Here is a 25010-nt window from a genome sequence, read left to right as displayed (position 1 = left end):
GTTTAGATCTTGGAAAACCTCCTTATTTTGTAAATAATGTCCATTGGCCCCCCCTTTTTTTACTCACGAGAATTTGACTTGTGTGTATGCGTGTTCATGTAGATGTAGCTTTAGCAAGCTGTTGTCGGAAAATTTTTATCTTTCTTCTATTATATATTAATATTCATATTTACTCACTATAAAAGTTTTCACTCAGTCTGTTCCTCCCTCAAGGTCACACATTTCTCTCCAGGCTGGTGTTTGTAGACCAGACATAGTTTTTTACCCATAACAAATCAGGTTCTTTCTCAAGGTTTATTTGTTATGACTCTGACTGCATTCCATTGTTGTAAGTAGGGGGCGACGAAACCCTGCCCAGACTAGAACAGAGCAGAATGTTGTGCCATAAAGGCTTCATGATGACTGTTCTCTCTTTGCAAAGATATTAATAAATGTGCCGACTGAGTGAAATCCATCGATCTCCGTTTATTTAACTAGGATGAATAGTTGAATACTTTTTTCCTACGACACAAGCTCAGCAATTTTTCATGGTTTAGTTTACCATCATTTACCGCTCTCCTACACAAACAATAAGGACTTAAACAAGCAGCAACAATCACCGACTGGACTACAGGTGAGTCACTGATAGTTGAAATCAGCTATTTTTCCATTCACAGGCTTGATGCAATCTTCTCCTGCTATGATTCTGAATTACTGAAACATTTGGGTGCAAAATTCAGGCACAAGCATAAAGAGTTGTTGAAAGAGTTTTGGCAACAAATGCCAGCACTATATAAATAAACTAAATTGAATTGAATTGAATGGGTTGACTCAATGTATCACTGACTACATGACCTACAGTGTGGAGAGCATTGTACCTTCTCAGCAGTTACAGTGCTTTCCCAACAACTCCCCTGGGTGACCCCCTAGCTTAACATCATCCTACTTCTTGCGCAAATTGAAGAAGGCAGTTAATTCAAAAAGATTTGTAATCATGCACTGTATAGAGTCTGACGGAATAAGTCTCTGTTGATTTATAGTTTGCTACTTTGTAACACAGATAATCCCCAACCTTTAAAAGCATAGAAAAAAATCTGAAATGTAGTTTAAACTCTTTATTTTTAATTTTTAAATATTTATTCTGGGTTTAAATCTTTTTTGAAAGACAGCCTGGGAATTTTTCATCTGAAAACAATGAAAAAATGAAAAAATTTGCTCCTCTTTCATTCTAAGAAACAGTGTAATTTGAATTTACATCACACATACTCATAGAATCATCCATATTCCATGAAAAAAACACCAGACTAGAGAACTGGTTTTACAAATCATTAAACTCTGTGATCAAGTATGTTTTGTTTTTTGTTTTTTTATTTCCAATAAAAAGTGGTCTTTGTCCTATTTGACTCCTTTTACTACCCATCCTATATTACCCTCTGATATGTTATATTATTAAGATGTATGCACAAATAAGTTTATATATTCTAAAAAATTTAGCACATTAATACTTTAATATTTAACTATATTTTATTGACTACTCTCTCTAGTTTATTTTAGTTACTGCATTGCCTAAAAACAAATCTTGTTATATTTAATTTATCCCATGCATGTTATGGAATATCTTAAATTTCTTTTTTTTTTTTTTTTTTAAAGGAACAAAATTATGATTTTCTAATGTGCTGAAGCAAAATAAATAAATAAATCCCTTTTCAGATTTCAGACTAAGTTTAGTTTTAAACAGGATTGTTAGTTGACACATATGAACCCTTTTGAAATCTTTTTTTCTTACATTTTTTTAAATTAATAATTTACTTATTTTATTTTCCGTTTCAAAGAAAAATAAATAGGTGCAAATTTAGTTCCATGGTACAATAACATGTTTTTTGTTTTTTTTTTTACTAATTTGCCAGCCACTGGTTTATCAAGAAGCTTCACCAAAACATGTGATGAACAAAAATGGCGACAGTTAGAGGCTATAAACCACAGATTAGATGAAAACTGACACGCAAAAAATAAAATAAACCACAAAATCCAAACACTACCAATAACCAGCCCTTTATTCATCATAAAATGGACATCTTCAGTCACCGGAGTAGGCTTTTATTTTGAAACGTCAAATCGGAAGTTGCGTACGGCTTTCAGTTGTACAGCGGAAACGGCTCTAGTGCACCGGCTGAGGTTTAACTAGAATAAGCTAACCTTCCTACCTAAAATGTCCCACTCAGCTCCTTCAGAAAAACCTTCCAACCCTCAGAATCCTCGTGTTTTCTTTGATGTAGACGTTGACGGAGAAAGAGGTGAGTTCTGCTTTGATCGAACTTCTGGGACTGTTGGTTTTGGTTCTGCTAGCTTGTTAGCCACATGCGCTCCACTGACTTCTAGAAGCTCATTCATTTTTTCTGAATGATGGAGAGGAAAGGTTTAAGGTTGTTGTCATGCTAGGTACACTGTGGGAGACCTAAAAAAAATCACATTGGATGATTTGTTAAAAACTATTTATTTGTATGATGCAGTTGCAAGTAAGTATTTGAACACCCGATAAAAACAATGTTAATATTTGGTGGACAAGTATATTTATGAAGCTAATGACCTCAAACAGCATTATTGCTTAATAAATGGAGTAGAGGTGAACAGACTAACAGGTCTTTGAGGGTCAGAATTGTAGCTGATAGACAGGTGTTCAAATGCTTATTTTATGCAGCCGTAGCATACAAATAAAGAGTTGTAAAATCATATTTTGTGATTTCTGAATATTTTTGTTTTTTGTTTAGATTTGTCCACCAAATATTAACATTGCTTTTCTCAAGTGTTCAAATACTTATTTGCAGCTGCATCATACAAATAAATAGTTTTAAAACATATAATTGTGATTTCTGTATATATTTTTTTAGATTATGTCTCCCACATTGGACACACCTTGGATGATAATTTCAGCCCCCTCCATGATTTCTTAAGTGGGAGAACTTGCAATATAGCTGGGTTTTCAAATACTTATTTTCCTCAATGTAAACACATGTACATATCCATACATGTATATCAATATAATCTCTTTTTCCCCCCCAAAATAATAAATGGCTGTCCAAATGGGCAGGTATGATAAACCTGTTTAAACCTGAGAACAATTGACTTTTAATGGTATTGGGAAAAGTCCACTGACCTGAGGAGAGCAGCTTTCCAGTAGGGAATCAGATCAGGCTCAAACATTTAATCAGATTAATCGATTATTGAAATAATCATCAAAATATGTAGTAATCGATTAATCGTCAACTGTAGTATAGAGACTCTAAAACCGGGGCCTCAAACTGGTTCCAGAAAGGGCCGTGAGGCTGCAGGTTTTCTTTCCAACAAAGCAATAGCACACCAGACTCCAGTCATCTCATCAAGTCATCATGTTAAGACTGGACTCACTTGATGAGATGACTGGAGTCTGGTGTGCTATTGCTTGGTTGGAAAGAACACCTGCAGCCTCACAGCCCTTTCTGGAACCAGTTTGAGACCCCTGCTCTAAAACATGCCTTTAGCTGACAGAGCAACCCACCTTGAGCAGCAATTATACCAGAATTGTGCTCTATCTAGAAGTCCTCAAGTGGAAAAGCTTTATTTTCACTTGGTTAATTCTTGCAAAAAGTCTTCTTTAAGGAACCTTTTATTTATTGATTAATCTGGAAAAATGACTGACGGATTAATCAATTTGCAAAATAACTGTTGGTTGCAGCCCTAGGTCTGACCCGGGTTCTTTTGCCAATTGGAAGAGAGCATAACAGCGTTTGTTGGCGGGTTTGAAAAACCTGCGTTAACCCGCTGGGTTTATTCGGAAACAGGTTTCTGAAAAAACAGCCTGTGCATTCTTCTTCACCGTCAAAGTTGTCCCACATCAGACAATTTATTTATTCATATTCATCTGAAAAAAATGGCTCCTCTTTCATTCTATAAAAACTGTGAAATTTGAATTTTCACACATGATCCTGTTGCAGATAAACATCTTCACACATACTCATACAATCATCCATTTTACATGAAAGACACCAGACTAGAGAACTGGTTTTACAAATGAATTCATTCTGTGATCAAGTATGTTTTTATTTTTTTTAATTTCCAATAAAAAGTGGTCTTTGTCCTATTTGACTAATTTTACTAGTCATATTTTATTGACTGTTCTCCCTAGTTTATTTTACTTACTGCATTGCCTAAAAACAATTGAATCTTGTTATATTTAATTTCTCCCATGTATGTTATGGAGTATCTATAATTTTTTTTTATTTTTATTTTTTTAAAGGAACAAAATAATGATTTTCTAATGTGCTTAAGCATAAAAAAAAACAAAAACAAAAAAAAAACACTCCCTTCTTCACAGGTTTAAGCCTCAAAGTTATAAACAGAATTGTTAGTTGACACATATGAACTGCATCTAAGTTTTCCCCACACTGCCCCGGGGCTTTCATTGCTTCTCTATCCTCAGTTGGCCGAATAGTTCTGGAACTGTTTGCCGACATCACCCCAAAGACTGCTGAAAACTTCCTGGCACTCTGCACCGGGGAGAAAGGCGTGGGACAATCCACCGGGAAGCCGCTGCACTTCAAAGGATGCCCGTTCCACAGAAGTAAGCAGCCTTCATCCTCCCATTTGATGTCATGTTTGAGGTGGTCAAGTAGGGAGGAAACCTTGAAGTAGAAAAGCTTTGAGTGGCGGATGAACGAGGCGTCAAGTGAAGTAAGGGAAGCTGTTTGCAATTAAAGGGATACTTGTGTTGCTGTTTTTTTTTTTTTTTTTTTTTTTTTTTTTTTTTTTTTTTTTACTGTAAATAAAAAGGGAATGATGTCATTGCAACTCAACAAAATTTCTTCTCTATATTTCCATGGGGAGCAGTGAGCTGCAGGGAGGATTGTTGGGTGAAATGATCTCGCCATCTCTCCAGAATGCAAACGCTCTGCTTTTAAACTGCACAAACTTTGTCTATATCTGCTTCTACATGCGGAGTGGTGGGGGGAACGGATGCTGGAGCCTTTTCAGCTGAGGAGTTCCCCCTTGAGAGCTTGCCAGGCATGTAAGCTGTGTCCAAATTCAGCAGCAGTGTCTTTAACAACCCATTTTGTTGGCCAGTTATGTCACTTAGTGGTGGAAACGACGGTCCAAGTATAAAGGCTTCTCCACATCTGTCTAGATTTGGAGGATGGGGTTGGAGTAGGGACCACCTAACCCCATAATTAATCCAGGGTTGAATAGGATTCTTCAAGCAAAGTGGTGAAATCTGAGGTTAAAGTTTGACATTTGATACATTGTTGCTGTCCATCTCTTATGGCGGACTCTACTTTCAGATGAGGGGTATATCTAAGACTTTACACAACCTGCAGATCTGCTATACCGCGGTGACGGGGGGAGGGGTCAATATACTGCAGCAGCGCACAACCCGATGAGCTGCTAGGCAACAGTAGTTATGGTGAGGATTAGGGGTGTAAATCACATCCATCATGGCGATTCGATTCAGTATCGATTTCCTGACCCAACGATTCGATTATTTTCGATACTTAAGAATACACCACGATTCGATTCGATTAATCGATTAATCGGTTAATTTTTTTTTATTATTATTATTATTTTTTTTTTACACCTTACAGGCTAAACAAAGTTTCAAGTTTGAAATAAATCAATGAAAGCTGTAATATCGTTATGCATTTTCTTTAGAAACAACAGCAAATAACAGAAGTAGAAAAGTTGCATCAAAAAATACTGTAAAAATACTGCACAATATCAGTGTAATGAGTTCAATGCAATACCTCGGCTCCAAAGAAACTGTCCAACATATTTTTTTAGAATTTAATAAATATACTCAGGAAAGAGAGATGTTGTGTAGAGAGTTAGACAGGAATAAAAGTAAACTAGATATAAGGGAATTGTTTCAAAGGTCATCTGGGGATGTAGTTTTTGGTAGTATTTTTAATTTTCTAAGAAGAACGGGTATTTTAGGGAGAATATAATAGTTTGTCTGGTCCATACTCCATTCTGGAAGGTGGCGGTAATGCACCTATAAGTTGTTTGCCAACCGCCATTAAAAAAAAGAAGAAGAAGAAGAAGGCTCCAGAGTGTTGACGTCACCGACCCCTTGAGAGACGCTCCGCTGCTCCTCTTCCAGATTGTAGCTGACCGCAAACAGTGCACCAGACAGGAGGGCGGCTTGTTTTGTTTTTATGACCGAAATTGCGGAAAACAACTCGTGAAGTTTGACCCGCTAGAAGAGCGAGGTGCGCGAGAACGCTGGGAGCCTTTTTCCAGCTGAATCTCCGCTCTTTTTGCCCCATTGTCCCTCCGTCGTCGGACTAAACTCGCCCCCACTTCCTCGCCGCCTCGGCCGTATCTAGACCCACAGCGTGTAGCTCAGACCACGCTGCAATATTGAGCATAATTTAAAAATGTCTGTGTGAAGCTTGCTGCAACAAACTGCTGTAAGAGTATAACCAGGAAGCGCGGTAGGAGGGCAAAATAAGTTTAGCGGCACCGCAGGGAGGGAGGAGAGTTACGCCCAGGAGCAAATGGATAAAAATAGACCGGAGGGAAAAAAAAAAAACATTAATCGATTATCTTGCGGACGTGTCGATGCATCGGATCGTCGGCTTTTGGATCGATGCATCGATACAAAACGATTATTATTTACACCCCTAGTGAGGATTGGGCAGCAACCGTCCATTTATTCTGCATCCTTCCTGGTACCTGGCCCAATTAGAGTAGCTCTTTAGATGATGCTGCTCCTGAATTTGGACACAGCCATCTCCAAGGTTAAGGCTTTATCAACCTTTTAGAAGGCCTTTGTGTCTGGGATGTTTATAGGAGAAGATATTTGTCATGTGTTAAAAAAAGTAGCATTTTTGTAAGTGCTTTCTAGCAATACGGCTAAAAAAAGCGTGACGATTTGGATGCTTTAAGTAAAGAGAGATCTGTGATGGTTCTGGGCATATATTTGATTCCAAAATATGAATTCTACTTTGATATTCATAGTTTATTTGGTCAAAATAGACAGTTTGGTTTGTTGAAATCCACCTTAGAAAATGTTCTTGAGCTTTAACCCACTGAGCCCACCCATAGTTTTCTCATCTACATTTTAAAACAGATTTTACTTCCTTTCTTATTACCTAATATGTCAAATTACTCTTTAAGTCATCTAGTGGACAAATAAAGTAATTCAGGTGGCAAGCTTCATTTTAAAACACATTAAATTAGAATGAAAAATTAGTTTCTGTTTTGATTGGTTCAATATATAAATGCAAAATTGCATGAATGATATTATTTATGCTCAGACTTTTTTAACAGCCTTTAATAACCAGTTCAGGTTTTAAGATATTTGATTATCCGAGTCGCCCTGTGATAGACTGGAGACCTGTCCAGGGTTTACTCCGCTTCTTACCCATTTACAGCTGGAGATACCAGCACCCTGCGTGACCCCAGTAGGGATGAAGCGTTACAGAAGATGGAGGGAGGGATGTTTATCTGAGTATTGTGTCTTATCCAGCTTTGGATGTGTATTTTTCTTTTGCCAGTCATCAAGAAGTTCATGATCCAGGGAGGTGACTTTTCAAACCACAATGGCACTGGAGGCGAGAGCATCTATGGGGAGAAGTTTGAGGATGAAAACTTCCACTACAAGGTTGGCGTACTGGAGTAGTTAAGATAAGAGGTCCAAGATGTCGAAGAAGGGTTCATGTTTAAAGAAAATAGAAATGTTTTCAACTTTTACATGTCATTTTTACTAGAATCTAGAATATAAAAGCTATACTTGTCTAAAGGTTGGTTCTTCTTCCTCTTCAGCATGACAGAATGGGTCTTCTAAGCATGGCTAATGCCGGGCCGAACACCAACGGCTCCCAGTTCTTCATCACCACTGTCCCCACGCCGCACCTGGATGGGAAGCATGTGGTCTTTGGACAGGTGTTAAAAGGGATCGGAGTTGTAAAAATGCTGGAATCCATTGAAACTGATGGGGACACTCCTGTAAAGGTACATTTTTTTTTTTCTTTACCTTAATAAGAGTTTAACTTCAGTATACATGAGCTCAGCCTTAGCTGTAGTCTAGACAGCTGTAATATCTTTCATTTTCTTACTCTCACTGGCACACTCAAACTATTCTCTACATTTCATTCCTGTCAGGCATGAGTTGCAGTCAGCATAAAGGTTTCTTACATTTCTTTAAATAAATTTCCATTTCTCTACATTTTTTCTCTCTTTCAGCCTTGTATCATATCTGACTGCGGTGAACATCAGGATGGGGACAGCTGGGGCACGGCCCCAAATGACGGAACAGGAGATGTCCACCCAGACTTCCCTGAGGACTCCGACATGGACTTTAAAGATGTAAGTACCGTGGAGGTGTTTGATCTTCAAGGGCATGGGGTGTTTCTGGCAGATAGCATCAGACGGCTCCACCAGGGCTTACACACCACTCTTGGACACATGCTTGTTTGCTGCCCTTTGCAGATTCAGCCAAGAGAAATGATACCAATTTTATCATGAGGTTTGCTTAGTGTGATAGAGACTGGAGGCTGAAGAATCCATTTGGAATTGTGTTTAGGAACGTGTCCCTGAAAAGTGCGCATAAAGGGCTTCGGCCAGCCTGGTCTTTCTCACACTCCACTACAGCAGGTGCTCAATAAATCAGAATCGCATCAAAAAGGGGTTTCAGAAACTCAATTCAAACACTGAAACTTCTGTTTTAAGTATAGTTAAAGTTCCACTGCAGATGATTTTTAAGGGGAAAATTTACAGATTTGCAGCTGTTTACAAGAAACAAGTCAATCTGTTTCTTGCAAAGACCTGAGAATCTGTATATAACACATGCTTTCTACTATTGATCATATTACTCTTCATATAAACAGTCGAGTTTTAATTCACCCATAATGCAGCTTGATGGACAGAGGGAGTTATCAGTGTTCGCTAGTTGCAAAAGAGCAGATTTACTAGTAAAAAACAAATCTAGACAAGGAACGTATAACATTTGTTTTAATCTTTCAGGTTGACAAAGTTTTGTCGGCTGCTGAAGATGTAAAGAATATTGGGAATGTCCTTTTTAAGAACCAGAACTGGAAAGCTGCTGATATTAAATACAAGAAAGCCCTCAGGTAAGATGGCATCACTGGCAAAAGATTATCTGACTGATTTTAATACACGTATTATATAGTATATTTCAAATATTATACAGTATGTGAAGCTGTCCTGGAGCCAGTTTAGAATGGCTGAGTAGGAATTCATGGGCTACACTGGAAAAAAATCTAAATCTAGATAAGTCATTTTTTTTTTCTTAAAATAAGTGCATTTGTTTTCGGATTGAGGCGGTACAAGAGACATTTTGCCAGTGGAACAAGACAATTTAAACGTGAAAGAAGAAAAAAAAATCACATTGTCTTATTTCAAGTTCATATCATCTAATTCTCTTATTGTAAGAGTAAAAATACTCATTCCATTGGCAAACTATGTCATTTACCTGCTCAAATTAAGAAGAAATTTGTTACTTATTTCTAGATCGTTGTTCCAGTGTACCCCTTATTTTCTAAGCTGCATATTGAAGAAATCTTAAAACTAAAACTCCACAAAAATGACCTGGAATTAACATGTTTTCAGCTTCATTGGTCCTACTTTCAATCAACCTGTTAGAAATGCACCATACAGAGTTTTATTAAGTCAAGGTGACAACAGTTTTAGCTGGAAAAGCTTTTTTGAAGTAAATCTATTTTCTGAATCAATGAGATGTTTAAAAGGGAAGTCTGAACTACAGAGATTTAAGATGCTATTCAAGGAAGGAAACTTTTCTATGAAATGACTTCAGTTCATTTGGCTACTAGAGGTCGGGGCTGAAGTGGATGAAGTAAAGCTGAATAGACTTACTGTAACGTTTCCTCCTTGGTGCTTTCATTCTACGTCAGAATAAGATGGATCTGGAAAGACTGCAAGCGTTTATAGAAGTTTGAAAATAAAGACGAGGATCAATGGGCCAGAAAACCTCTTGAGCAAATATAAAAAAAAAAGGTGTTAATGTATTCCAGGATGCTTTCTAGGCGTCTATTTTAACGGTTCTTTAGGCACGTCCCACCCTGAAGCAACCTTGTAGTTTATCCCAGTAGATCATTTTACCTAAAAGGCATTCTTACATATAACAATAGAAAGATGTTGATTTCATTTTGAAAAGTTCTTTAGTTTAACACAGATTTCTTTAATGTGTCCCAGTAAGATCAACACCGCTGACAGCTGGAGGCGGGGCTTAAAGTCACCGTTTCATGGAAACTTATGCTGTTCTGTGCAGAGCTGCATTTGTCAATGGAAGAAGTGTTTTTATGTATAATTGAATGTGATCTCTGTAATAATTTAGCCTGTAATTAGAGAAAATACATTTCATATTTACACGCAAACTTATAAAAACAGTTTAATATCATCAGCTCTGACATATTAGGAGGTGATGTCCTCATTTTATGAATAATTGACAGCTAAGAGCCGAGGGCTTAGAAAATTTCTTTTTGTCCTCTTTGCAGATTAAGTGCAATCTGCATCACTGATTCAAAGCTGTAATCAGTGCATCCTCTAAACTATTATTACCTGTCTTGTTTGTGAGCAGGTACCTGGAGACGAGTGGAAATCAGCTGGAGGGGGAGGAGGAGCAGAAGAAGCTGGAGCCCACAGCTGTCAGCTGCTACCTCAACACAGCAGCCTGTAAACTGAAGCTGCAGCTCTGGCAGGAAGCGCTGGAGAGCTGTGATGAGGTGATGTGATCTAATCTTTGCTGTTTGGATGGTTCTCTAGACCAGTGCTTCTCAACTGTTTTGAGTCGTTACCTTGTCCCAATGCCCGATCAATACTTGTGCATCATATTTACAGACAAGCACTTATGAACCCACTTCAGCTGTTAGTCTCTTTTCAAACACACTGGGATTTTTTTTTTTGAAAAATATAAAGCAGCATTAAGAGGTTAATTTTCCCAAACAGACCGACAATACCCACCACATCCCATTGTTTTGCGTTTACGATGTAAACCAATAAAGCTAACTTTTATTTTCTTTTTAATGAAATAAAATGATAAGTGTGCTAAACTTAACAGAACAAACCAGAGAACAGGCCATGATTAATTTTAAATGGTGCTAAAACATGAAAAATATCATCCTGCTCAAAAGCAGAGTTGTTTTACTGCAGCTGTTTAACGTGACGGCTGGGCCTGCTTGTTTGAACAGAGCAGCTTCTTGGCTTTATGTTAGAAACTGTCAAGCAGAGATCAGGATTTGTTTTTTCCATGTATTTCAGCACAGAGAAGGTTTTTGTTTTTGCACAGATACATGGATTCACATGGAAACGATACATCAGTTTCAGCTTTTGACAGTACTGTGTACATCTTACCACCAACAACCAGAAATCTGCAGAGATGTCCGATCCAAGGAGATGGAGTAAGGCATCCTGCAGCTCTGATGACAGATGAAAGGCTGGCGTATCCAGTTGTACTTTTCCAGCCTGTTTTAATTTGGGGAATACTTATTCAGCTGTTCAAGCAGGCAGATAGGCAATAATTCGTTTAATAGTTTGAATGGTAATGTCATAACTCTCCGGGACGCTTTAACATTTCCCTCCCATCTGCTTGCACCACTCCAGCTTTCTCTTAAATGCTGTGATTAACTGGTTTTGAGTAATAAAAATCCCGTTTTAGACCAACCACATTGCATCCTTCTAATGTCCTGTCAGAAGCTACATTAATTTTGTAGATTTATATTTTTCCAAAATAATTTGGCGACCCCCAGAAATCTTCTCACGACTTCCAGGTTGAGAATGGCTGCTCTAGACTCTTAACTGTCTAAAAACGTACCGCCCTTCGCTACTGCATATTTTTTAAAGTGGGGTGGATTATTTGAACCAGGCTCCAAATCGCAGTTAGGATGGTAATTTCAACTTTAGAGGCATTAATTAATACAAGGTCCAGTAAAGATGACATTTCTGTTTCAGGCTCTTAAAATAAATCAAGAAAACACGAAGGCGCTGTTCCGGAGGGCCCAGGCCTGGCAGGGGCTAAAGGAATATAACAAAGCCTTGGTAAGTTCCTTTAAACATTTCTTCTCTTTGATGGTTCCTAAGAAAGTCTGCTATTAAAACAGGCTTCAGTAATAGATTTTTTAAATCTGAGTTACACTTATAAATGTTAATCTGCTATTGTGCTTAGCAGAATAACTGAAACCATCAGTGTATGTAGAGTAATGAATTAAAAAGGATGCTTAAAGGGGTCAGAATGATTCTATAGGGTATTTGTTACTGGTCCTTAAGGTCTCTGAATAGGGTGTGTAACATTGGTTGGACTGAAAATGGCATATTTGTTGTTTTATGCACCCTAATGCAACCCTGGTTAAAAGCCTTAGAATGAAACGACAGGTTTTCTTCCTTTTATGGTATGATCATGAATATTTAGATGAGCTGCGTGCTGATTGGTTGGTTTACAACAAGCAAAGACTCGTCATAGCAACAAGCACTCACTCACTGAAAGATCAAATTGTTGATATGGTAGGTTCATACCTAAAAAAATGTCCGAGCGGAATTTCAAAATCGTCCGGGATTTTGGCCGACTGCAGTGCAGCAGAACCGAGCCGTCAGCTATGGGGACAAAGCGACCACACCATATCTGTTGATTGAAGCCTGGACACCGCCTGCCCGGGAAGGCAAGCGGGGGGGAAGCATACCGTCACCGGGTATCAACAGCTTAGCGACAGAATCATACTTACAGCTTGTGGTTGTGATGGCCTTACGGTCGGAACAGCCCCCCATTTCAGTTAAAGAAATTCAGCAAATCCTGCTTTGAACTGACTAAGATTTTGAAAGCTGTCTTCAGTAAAATGCTTAGAGCAAATGAACAGCGGAGCATCAAACTTTGCAGGGATCTTCTGATAGACAAAAATAATCTATGGCTGTGGAGTCTTCGGATCCATTTTCAATAGAGAAACTGCCTGCATTGTAATTCTTGTAGAATTAAACCCAACTGTAAGCTAAACAGTTAAACTGGTGTCTTACATCTACCTCTATTTATGTTCTTGGGCCGTGAACCAGTAGGCTGGTCTGTATGTCACTTAGGGCTTGGTGATCTGTCACTTTTCTTTGTTTTAAGGGACCTCTGAATTAAAGTCTTGTTCCAAATGTCACCAAGGGAAATTTAACAAACACCTGTAGATAAACATGGAAAGTAACATACCGGCATACCTAAAAGTATAATTAGAATACAATGGAGACCATCTTTATTGAAATGTTTAATCTTTTAAGTCTTAATTATTAAAAACAATCTCACTATGTCACCCTTATGTGATAAGGAAGCATCTACCGTATTTTCACGACCATAAGGCGCACCGTACTAAAAGGCGCACTCTCAGTTATGTGTCCCATTTCTGTATTTAACACACACATAAGGCGCACCGGACTATAGGGCGCGTTTTTTATATACAGGTACATGTCCTCTACTACCTTTAAATACCTCTACTGCGTATTTAAAAATACAGCGGGGGCAAAACTGAGTATGACTGTGCTTTATTCATGTATTTATTACAAAGTATTAATCAAACCTGGCAGCTGGCCGTGAGACAGACACATCGCAGATGACACAGCGCTGTGATCACTCCTAAATTAACTTAAAATCCTGAAACCTGCCGACGGAATTTGTTCGCTTTTATTGCCGGTATCCTGGTGCCTGCAGTTTAAATTATTTAGATGAAAAAAACCTGCCAGCCACCGCGGTGAAACCGGACGCTGCCGAGCCTAGAGGCTGCTGATGAAGGGATTTTTACTGTCGGTGTACCGCTGGTATGTGGGGGTCTGAGCGCCTCCGACAGAAATAGATAATCTGGATGAACTGACTGCAATTATTAAGTTTTCAGGTGGACTTTCTCACTTAAAAACATATTAAAACTACTTTATTCCCACTGATCACAGCAAATATAGCTGCAAGATTTAGATTATTTAGATGAAAAAACACCTGCCAGCCACCGCGCTGAAGAGGAGACCCGCCCAGAGGCTGCTGTTGAATTAAGTTTTCAGGTAGAAAAATAGAGCGGGAGCAAACCTGAGTATGATTGTGCTTTATTCAAGTATTTATTACAAAGTATTAATCAAACCCATCAAAGTCATCATCCTCTGTTTCTGAATTTAACAGCTGCGCTAAATCAGACATGCCAGTTTCCCCTTCTTCGCTGTCAGAGTCACTTTCCGTGCAGCGCGGCTCCTCGGAAATGATGCCGGCTTTTGCGAAAGCTCGAACAACAGAGCCAGCAGACACGTTATTCCAAGCATCTGCAATCCATCCGCAAACTGTGGCGTTAATTGCCCTGCGCTGCCTTCCACTTTTCGTGAAACTGTGGTCTCCGTCTGTCATCCATCGCTCCCACGCCGCTCGCAGCCTTACTTTGAACGGCCGGTTCACACCGATGTCGAGCGGCTGAAGTTCCTTTGTCAGACCCCCCGGGATAACAGCAAGCACATAGTTTGATTCACCATGTTTTTCATATCGGCTGTGAGATGGGCACGCATGGAGTCAGATTTAGCGATGGTGATGCGTGGAAAAAAACCCACCTGGTCTCCTCACATACACCTGCCTCAGCCGCGCTTTCATCATCTCCTCATCCATCCAGCCTTTTTCATTTGCCTTAATATCATGTCATCAGAGCGCTGTGTCTGTCTCGCTGTCAGCTCCCAGATCAGCTTCTCTGATTGGTTGATGCGGCGCGTCCAGCAGCAAAACTTCAATTTTATCTCGAGCTGCAGCAGCGCGTTGGTGGCGCGTCAGATAAACGCTTCCCGACGTGCTGCACCTGCTGCTCAAAACGCGCTGCGGGAACTTTTGCTGCACCTATACGCGCGTCAACCATTGACTTTGCATGTTGCATGTCTGCTGCACCTGCTGCGTCCGGTTCACACCGATGTTGAGCGGTTGAATAACGGTGAGCGCAGTGTTAATTTGTTTCACCATGTTTTTCACATCAGCTGTGAGATGGGCACGCATGGAGTCAGAATAACGGCAATAGTGATGAGTGGAAAAAAACCCACCTGGTCTCCTTACATTCACCTCCCTCAGCCACTCTTTCATCATCTCCTCAATGAGGTGGTCTCAAAAGTCGCAGTTACAACACACATAGGGCGCACCGCACATTTTGAGGGGAAAAAAAGACGTTTATGTGCGCCTTATAGTCGTGAAAATACTAAACTAACCTACCAGTAGAATGGGATGGAAGGGTTGATTATGTATTAATATACCATATATGGATTTCTAATTGAGTATTATTTTTTTGCTTCAGGGGGATCTAAAGAAAGCTCAGGAAACTGCTCCAGAAGATAAAGGTAAGTACTCTGCTTTATTCTTTATAATCATTTAAATATTCCATGCAATTTGCAATTTCCTGTAAATTTAAACTGAGTTTGGAAACCACAAAGAAGTAGTAATTGTGGAAAGGATGAAAGGTCAATCAAATGTCATACTTAATCACAACATTAACTCTCTAATTACTCCAGAATAACAGGAAACAAAATGTAATCAGTTTATATATGAATGAATTATGGGAGTAAAATACACCCTGTTTAACGCTTCTGTGAACAGGAGGTATTTGGAAACTATTTCCACCCACAGTGTGCTCATTTCGCAACACATGAAGTGCTCCATACAGTGTGTTAGAAAACTGACACTATAACTAAAAATGTTCAAAATAAACAAAAACCCTAACCTTTTGAACCTTCTTTTCACAGCCATCATTAATGAAATGAAGAAAGTCCAACTGAAAATCCAAGAAGAGAAGGAGAAAGAAAAGAAAATCTATGCCAAAATGTTTGCCTAAACACTTGATAAACTTTAAGCTGCAACACGTTAGAATTTGTTCATGTTTGGAGTTTTCCTCCTCAGTACAAACTAACAGTATTTTGCCTTGATTTGGACCTGGTTTCATATCCTTTATCTGCACTGAACTGCAGTCCATAGCATGGCCTGGTTACAGCTCATAAACTGAGCAAACAGGATATCATGTTAGGAATCAATGTAAAGTTTTTGAAACATCATTTTGTTTTATTTATGTTTTTATTGGTCAATAAAAACCAAGGATAACCAAGTGTTCTGTTATTGTCTGTGAAATTATACAGTATTTGTTAGAAATACTAACAGAAATTCTTACATTTACAGCTTATTTAATATCTTTTACAAAACAGAAACCTCACAGCTTCTCTGGATCGAGTACTTCCTCTTCAAATGCTAAAAACTTGTCCGGAATTAAAATGCCCTCTGAGCTCATGCAGAACCCATCAGCTGGTCTTTACTTTCACAAGGTCCTGTTCCTTAAACACCTCATGCTTAATAATAACACCCATTATAATTTAAAGTTTTCCTTGTACCCTCAGACAGCTACATTAGTTAACGGCTTATACTCAGGCACATACCAACGACGTCGTACTCCTTGATAACAAATGCGTTTCATTCAGAACAAAGTTCACATTCCATTGTATGCAGGTCCGCCGCCTCCCTCTGGAACCACCCAGTTGATGTTCTGGCTGGGATCCTTAATGTCGCAGGTCTTACAGTGGACGCAGTTCTGGGCATTGATCTGTAATCTCATCCCATCTCCAGTTTCCATGGGAACATACTCATACACACCTATGAGGGAGGGATAAACGAGGAACAATGACAGTAAATGAGTCCTGCCATGGATCTAGATCTGGATTCTTTGAATTAAATCTGTCTGCATGTTCAGGATTGTCCTGCTGCTGTTCCTAGCTTTTAACTGATACAACTTTTGGTATAAGCTTTTATTTAGCAAAATTCATTATATGATTAAACATTACTTTTTAAAATACTATTAAGTTTGAGCATTTTTTATATTGCAAATAGCCATAATTTCTTCTACAAACTGATTTTTATAAAGCAACATTTAAACGGCATCCTTTTCTCTAGGATCAATTTTATCATTTTATTGAAAAGGTTCCACCTCAGCATAAATCTTAGCCGTCTGATTTAGGTTTTTCTGCAGTGCTACACAACAGGCCACTGACTGTAGAATTAAAGAGATTATTCCTCTGGGACTTGTTGACGCTGCTCTGCCCATTAACCAACAGATGCTCTATGAGAGAATCTAGGCCAGTCATGATGAGGACCTCAGAAGTGCTGCTTCCTTTCAGAATGTATTTGGATGCATTTCTTTAATGCAACCGCACTGTGATAAATAAGCAAAAAAATAAATAATCTAAACCACCTTCAGCTGGAACAGCCCCACATTTACACCGTGACATTATGCTGTAACGAATGATAAAAATTATCCAAAGTTTCCATAAACTACTTGATTTATTACTGCTTGATTCAACATCTTTTCGCTTTTTTTCTCTTGTTCAAAGGATAAAACCGATTGCAGTTAACTTCCCAGGCTGTCATAATGAAGTTTCACACTTTCCAGCCATTTCAAACACAACCCATCTTTGAGGAAATGAGTTGTGCTGCTTTCAAAATGAGATAAACAGCTGGCAATCTGTCTGCCTAGTATGCAAACGCACTTTCCTCAACAACAGTATCTCTTGAAAAGTTAGTCACATACAGAACCTAAGATGTCTGACTTTATAATCAATAAATCCTAATTATGTGGAAATAGCAGACCAAAGGCAGAAAAAGGTGTTTTTGTTTGATGAGAAGCATTGTGTTTTTTGTGTTAACTGTGAGGTTCTGGTGTTTTTTTCCACACAGCAAATTAATTGATTAGTGAAGGATAATAATTAGATTAAAACTGTAAACATGACTTGGCAGATCTAAAGTAAATCAGGTATTTACCTGCAGGGCAGAAGCGCTGCTCAGGTCCGTCATAAATGGCAAGGTTCCTCGCCACAGGGATGCTGTCATCCTTTAAGGTCAGGTGCGGAGGCTGGTCCCCCTCATGATTGGTGCCGCTCAGGGCCACAGAGGACAGGAGGTCAAAGCTAATCTTGCCGTCGGGCTTTGGATACTCGATGGGTTTACAATCTTTCGCTGGTTTCAGCTGGTTTGCATCGATACCTGCCGTAGAAAGAGTGCTGCTGGTTAAGAAATGTTGACTTTCTGATGTGATATGATGTAGTACCATTCAAACACCGGCGTCTGCAGGACAAGACTGGTCCCAGTCAGAACAGATAACATGTTCAACCACAATGACTTGGAATATAAGGTTTTACAGCAGCATCTCAATCAGTTTCAAATGGTAGCTTAAATTATTAAACAATACTAATAACTTTTCAATACAGAAATATGGACCTTTGTTCTCTTGACCTCTTTGCCTTAAATCCCTGATTAAATGCAGTGCAGCTGACATCAGGTTCAGGTTGTTAAATTCATCTAACTTCTCAAACACAGGTCCAATATCATTGTTCCCTAAATCAAAGTGCAGCCTTGAAAACAGTAATATAAACATATGACTGTATATTTACAGTTCTAACCTTTTTTTTTTTTTCAAACAATATAATAAAATACAATAAAATAACATATTTTACAAGACATTCAGCAGTCTAAATAATCAGGTTGTCCTTGAAAAAGGTACATCCTGTCCGTCTGCTCTCTTCCTATAAAGACTGATTTTACTAGGTTAATCCAGTCAACTTATATCTGAAAGTATTTTTAAAGAGTTATTTAACCCTAAATCAACCTTCTTTGCTAATAAATTGAATTAAAAAAAAAATGATTTCAATAACCAATGAAACAAGAAAATTTACACTTCAAATAAGGAAAGACAATAGCATAGTCTTATTTTCAGGTAAAAATACTCAATACATTGGCAAACTATCTCATTTACCTACTCAAATTAAGGTTAAATACACTTAAAATAAGAAAATTTTACTTATTTCTAGATGGTTTTTCCAGTGTGGCCGTTAGGTTACGTGGATTCTGGCGTCCTTTATTAGCTGCACCTGTGTGTCTTTCATTGGTTGCCATGATGCTAATGCTACAGTGTGGGTTTTGGGACATTATGTAATGAAAGTGTGCTTATAAAATGACATCTCAATATTAAACATGACTGCTAAACCTTTGTTCAAAACAATGCAGCCCTTTTTATTTCCCTGTAGAGAAGCAAGATGAAACACTTGAAATATATCACTCTTCCTGTAGAAAAATCTATATAACCTTCCCTTCATAAATGAAATAACAGCATCATATTCACTGAGGAGTACTTGTATAAGAGTGAGAGCCTTTGCATTGGCCTATAGTCTGAAAAGTCCACAAAAGAGAAAACATTTCTATAGTTTCATTTAAAGCTTCTTTAATTTCCCTGTTTTCCTTCATGCAATTGACTTAACATAAATGTTGCTGCTCTAAATAATGTTGCAGTAATAAGTCAGAAACAAAGGGATCATCCTCACCTTTGTGTTTGAGCGTCCAAGGCTCTTTTCCTCTTAACATCCAGTAGAAGATGCCGGTGTAAACCATCCCACCATAAAGACCAAAGTAGTTGTGGAAGGACGGCCTGATGTTCCTGACTGCATACAGCTCTTTCCACACAGAGGAACTCTTCAAGCTCTCGCTGTACTCTGGTACATGAAGCCCTAGGACAGAATGAGGACAGATTAACATCTGTTAGTTTTCTCTCCTTTTTTTTGCCAGTTGTTAAAGAACGAAACCAGCTGATATTTCTAATCTAAATGTTCATTTATGGCAGAGGATTCATGACACTACTAAGCAGCGTCTTGTGTGCAGAAAGCTGCCAGAGCCCGCGTCATCCTGGGACATCTTAGGTCAGTTATTATCAAGCTTTAGGTGTTTTAATTTATCTGTGTTTAAGTTGCTTAAAAAGCAGGGTTTTGGATCTAGAAATTAAATCACATCCAAGCTAAGAATTGGGAACCGGAATGAGACTGGTAGAAATATAAGCAAATAAAAAGGTATTTTTCTCTTTATATGTTAAGTCAACGAACACAGTCAGAAATAGTTCTATTTTAGTCAAACTTCTAATAAAAACCTTCAAATGAAGAGCAGCTATGTCTAAATGGGAGCAGTTTCATTTGGAATTCAAATTTATAATAGTTATTTTACATTTCATAGATTTAATCTGTTTTATCTGTTATATTTTGTAACAATGCCAATAAGAAATAATACATAGAATTTCTGCCATAGAAGTGACTGTATGACCAATTCTACCTTTAAATAATAGGCTGTGCATCACTGACATATTTTTCATGTTGACAATGCTTTTCTAGGGAATTTCAATCAAAAAATGTGCTGAAAGCGCCAGATATCCTTCAAAGTCTTTGCCCAGACATTTTTATTGATATTTCAGTCTTTGATTGATGCTCCTATAGGTCGAGTACAGAGTTTTGTGCCCGTTTGAATGCTGCTGTCTTGTTACACTTTTGTTACCTTTCAGTCAACATTTCAAACTTATCAAAGTCCTCGCCATGGTAAATGATACACTTTATAGATCTGCAATCTTAGAATTAAAGATGGAATATATGAGACTCAATTATTAAAGATTATACAGCTGATCCAAAATGTATAAAAAATTTAATAAAAAGAAAAGATCCATCAGAGTAAACTTGCAGGATTATGTTTGGTATTCTAATTTGAGTGAAAAAGTTCAAATAAACTAAATGGTGTAATACTCCGATAACTTATTTATGGGTTTTCATTAACAGTTTACCATTTCCTCACTCTGTGTTGAAGTAATTAGAGATTAAAACCAAAACAGCCGACAGTGAATCTGAATCCTTAAAGGAGTAATAATTCCCTACCTGCAGTCTCTGAGTCCAGGCTCTCTGCTGTGACTTTAGGGAAGATGGCTTCAGCAGCCAGCATGCCGCTCTTCATAGCTGTATGGGTGCCTTTGATCTTTGGGACGTTCATGAAACCAGGGCTGCAGCCGATCAGCAGTCCTCCAGGAAACGTCAGCTTAGGGATAGACTAGAGAGGAATATAAAACAAAGTGGGTTTTATTCAGCTGTGTCTAAAAGGTGCGACTTGCTACTTAATTTAGGCCACCAAATAAAGACATTAATGCATATTTAGTTTACCGTTAATGACTGTGATGGCCGTATGTGCAACCACACAACAAATGGTCTGGTAATTCTTTCATTAAATCTTATATTTTACTGTACTGTATTTAATGTTTTTTTTTTTGCATTGATTTGGCATTAGCTGACTATTTTGGTGCACACATTTGGTTGACTCATTTTCTAATTTCTTGCATGGTTTTCTGTAGATTAATATATTTGTCATTTGAGTTGCCAGTTCCTGGGAGGCTGTCATGCGTGAAGCCAGTAAAGGAAAGGAGGCCCCAGCTGCAAAGGATCGCCTCATTGACATGGAGGCCTAGTTGGACTCTTCCACCTACTTTTAGAAGGGGTGTTGGAAGGGTTTAAGTTTCTGTATTTGGTTTTGTTTTCTATAATTAAATTTGGAAAGTTTAATACTTAAGTCCTCTTCCTCATAGGTTGCTGATTTAGTATGGTGCTGATCAGTTTTGTCTTTTGTTGTTGTTTTGTTTAGGAAAATGTATTTTACGTTTCCCTCTTGTTTTAAAATGGTCTGATCAACCAGTGTATATAAATATATATGTTTCCCTTGTGTGTCAGTTAGGTAGGTCTTTTCCTGTGTCAGGTTTGGATTATGCTGATTTTTGTCATTTGTTTTCCTTGATGGGCCCAGTCTTGTTAAAAGTTAGAACTTTATTTTTGCTAAATAAATTTGTAACCATTTTTTCATTAATGACTTCCCTGTGCTTCTCTGATTTTTTTGGCTCTGTCCCTCACAATGAAAAACATGTTAAACTATTTTCCTTTTCTATAAAGTAACAAAAATAGCTGTACATTTTGAGTAGTAGGGTTTGGATGCTAAAATGTAAAACCATGTTTTTTTTTCTAGACCAACTATGAACAGATGTGACTCAGAAGCATCCGTGGATCAAATTTAATGATCATCCTGCAATGAAACAAACTCTAAAGTTTCAGTAAACAATCTGTTCCGGCTCCTCATTAGAAAATAACAGAACCAGGAAACCAAAACCAACAAACTTAAAAGGTTGCCTAAAACTTTTCAAGCCAAACTTGATTGACACTAACACAATATAAAAGAGGTAAGTTTGTTATAGTTAAAATCATGCAGCAAGTGTTTTTATCTTAAAGAAAATTGAACTACTTTGTTAATATTATTAATGTTCTAGAGGATTATGTTAGCACAGCTGGTTGCATCTCGAAATTATAACATAACGGCAACAATGAGTGGCTTTTCTTCCCGATTAAATCAAGGGCAAAGGTCAACCTTACCTGGTATCCTCCCTCGTTTAAGGCTCTGGCTCCATAAGCTATCCTCTGACCTCCCTCCAGTGTGGAGGCTATGAAAGGGTGATGTTTCCAGCGTTGGAACTCCCTGAAAGGGCTTAAATAAGGATTGGAATAATCTAAACCAATCTGGAAGAAAAACAGAAGAGTTCATCAATAGTAGAAATGAAACCTTGCAAGCATATACCTTTGCCAATCAATCAAGTCCCAGTTTTCATTACTTTTTCAAGTGTTTTATCTCATTGAATATCATAAAGAAAGAACATTTTTCAAAGTTGCACCGGATGCTGTGTTATAAACAAATGTTCAGTGAGTTTATCCTGCAAAGCAAATGAGCATCTGCAACAATCTCCCCCTAAGGTATGAGTGAAATATTGCACTCATGAGGAATAGATGATTATCCTGACAGTTTGTTTTTGTCAACACCATGAGGCTCAGTTGTCAATTACATGCAGATGGAGTATGAAAACACTCACCACAAAGCCTAAGGCAACTAGAGGTTCTCCTTCATTTAGGTGATACAGGAAGGATCCGCCATATGTGTGTCTGTCCAGGGGCCAACCGACCGAATGCTCTGTCCTGCCGGGTCTCCACTTCTTCTCATCAATCATCCACAGCTAAAGATTAGATTGGAGGGTTTAAAGAAAAAAAGTTATGAAGGTTGACTCTTGCTAGCTTTTTTAAACAAAACTTTGAAGACTGTGAGAAATCTCTGGAGCATGAGTGTTATCAGCTTCACCTCTACAGCTGCTAAACTGCAGTGACATTTGGGTTCACATTCACTTTACGTTTAGTATTTTAATTATTTCAATTTTGTCAGAATTAACCAGTTAAAGAAGAACCATTATCGTTAGTTTTTTTTCAAACAGAGTGATGTGTTTTTACCAGTTAAAGTTAGTTACCTCTTTCAGACCAATAGCGTAAGTCTGGGGTTCACAGTTCTCCCGCAGGTTGAACTGCTTATAAAGCTGCTTAGCTAAATGGCCGTGGCAGCCTTCTCCAAACAAGGTCACCTTAGCATGTAGCTCCATTCCTCGCTCAAAAACATCCTGAAAAATTGATTTAAAGTAAAACATATTGAGTTGTATCAGAGATTTAAACAGCAAAATGTTGTGAAAAATTTAAAAAATAACCACTAACATAAGGCCTCCATGTGGTTAACCAGTAAAATAAAACCAATTAATGCAATCAGGAGAAGAGCGATACATAATTTTTCAAATTAAAATCTAAAGTGGTACCCATTTTTTGGTTCCCTTTATTAAAATTAATAATAAAAAAAGAAATCCAGTAAAAAGAAATGCTAATATTAGTCTAATAATGAGAGCTACTGATCTTATTTTCCCTCCCAACATGCAAATGCCATGTTTTGTAGAAAAATACCAAAGGGGAAGGCGACATGACGCTAAAAACATACTGGGGGGGAAATATAAAAACTTTTGAAGGCTGCAGGTGAGTCCAGCTGAACTGTGATGAAAACAATAATTAAAGACTAGAGCAGGATGGAGAAATCTATGAGAGAATGATTAAAGAAAAAACAAACTATGTAACATAAAGCCCTGGATACAGCGTTAATAATGGTTTGTACAAAAGGGAGATTTGTTTTATAATTTGGGAACCTTCAGTCTGTATTTATTTTTGTATTTAATTTTTTTTTTACTAATTTATTATAGTGATTTGTGAAAATAGTCTTTCTGGCTTTGGTGTGTTTTCCTTCTTCAACTTATTACAGTTAATCACAAGGAGTAAAGGAGGCTTTGACTGAGAAACTGAAAGAGGCAAGGGAGAGATAATCTGGATTTCATTCAGTGAATTTGTTCCACCAAAAACATAGGTTTAGAGTTTGTTTTTTCTTTTTTTTTTCTTTTTTTAAAAAAAAAAGGTTATTTCATAGGAGTTTGATAGACTTGGCAAAACACCGTTCAGAGGTTTTTACAGTATTATGCTTTGGGCTTAGTTGGGAGTTTTATTGAGGTTTTCATCTTGTTTATTTAGACATCAGAATTATACTATATCAACCTAATATGATACAAGTCTGGGCCATAACACCCAGCTGCAATTTACCAGACAGCGAAAATGTTTAACATTTGAGTTTTTATTGAAGGGGGGAGATTTCTGCTTTTACATTGGTCCTGCTCTGCTTAACCAAACAGCTGAAAAATTAACCTTCTGTCATCACAGTTAAGAAACCAAATGATGTCTTGCAGATAAGAGATTTATTTAAAAGTAAGAAAACAGGTCAGGGATAGACTGATCCTAAGGTGTAAAAAAAGAAGAAAAAAAAAAAGCAGTAAGTATTCAGACAGTTCACAGTGATTTAAACAAGACACAACTGGCCTCAGCTTCTAAGAAATGTAGAGAGACTCAAACAACAGAAAAGTAAGAGTTGCCATCTATCCCTAGTATATTAATCCTCCATTTCCAATAACATAAAAAGAGACTAGATCAAATTTGTTTTCTTTACGGTACATTACCTTCGGTGAGCCATCCTTGGCAATGCCTACATCATTAGTGGCAATACCTTTAACACTTCCGTCCTCGTGAAACAGGACCTGAAATTATAACGCAGGTGATGGAGAGGATGGATGTGTCTATATAATGATGAAGACACACACTGTTAACCAGCTGTTCCAAAAGATCAGGTGTGTATATGCAGTTCAGATGAGACATTATTTTAGATCCACACAAAAATCCTATTCAGGGTAAATTTATATATGATGAACCCAAGTTATTTTTTAAATGAGAAACAGCAGAAGATTGAGTGTTATAGTTTATAAAGTCAAATGTAA

General features: G+C 37.8%; 2 protein-coding genes across 2 annotated transcripts in view; one reads left to right on the top strand and one right to left on the bottom strand.

Annotated features, from left to right (window-relative positions):
• Positions 1-2103: 2103 nt before the first annotated feature.
• ppid (peptidylprolyl isomerase D) lies at positions 2104-16059 on the top strand. Its single transcript, XM_038300836.1, has 10 exons — positions 2104-2273; positions 4436-4576; positions 7506-7612; positions 7774-7962; positions 8194-8316; positions 8974-9080; positions 10568-10712; positions 11938-12024; positions 15258-15300; positions 15703-16059. The coding sequence occupies exons 1-10, from the start codon at positions 2189-2191 to the stop codon at positions 15789-15791; spliced, it is 1116 nt and encodes a 371-aa protein (XP_038156764.1). The 5' UTR covers positions 2104-2188; the 3' UTR covers positions 15792-16059.
• The window catches only part of etfdh (electron transfer flavoprotein dehydrogenase), a 26052-nt gene continuing 17031 nt past the window's right edge, over positions 15990-25010 (bottom strand). Inside the window, exons 6-13 of the mRNA XM_038300835.1 lie at positions 24696-24773; positions 23127-23273; positions 22701-22841; positions 22210-22353; positions 20680-20848; positions 19315-19497; positions 17759-17980; positions 15990-16597 (exon numbers count right to left, since the gene is read on the bottom strand). Of these exons, the coding sequence (XP_038156763.1) occupies positions 16434-16597; positions 17759-17980; positions 19315-19497; positions 20680-20848; positions 22210-22353; positions 22701-22841; positions 23127-23273; positions 24696-24773 (1248 nt within the window). The 3' untranslated portion in view covers positions 15990-16433. The remainder of the gene's footprint in view (positions 16598-17758; positions 17981-19314; positions 19498-20679; positions 20849-22209; positions 22354-22700; positions 22842-23126; positions 23274-24695; positions 24774-25010) is intronic.

Source organism: Cyprinodon tularosa, unplaced genomic scaffold (genome assembly GCF_016077235.1).
Source record: "Cyprinodon tularosa strain WSP-4 unplaced genomic scaffold, ASM1607723v1 ctg458, whole genome shotgun sequence".
NCBI lineage: Eukaryota > Metazoa > Chordata > Actinopteri > Cyprinodontiformes > Cyprinodontidae > Cyprinodon > Cyprinodon tularosa.
This window is presented reverse-complemented; position numbering and strand designations above follow the sequence as displayed.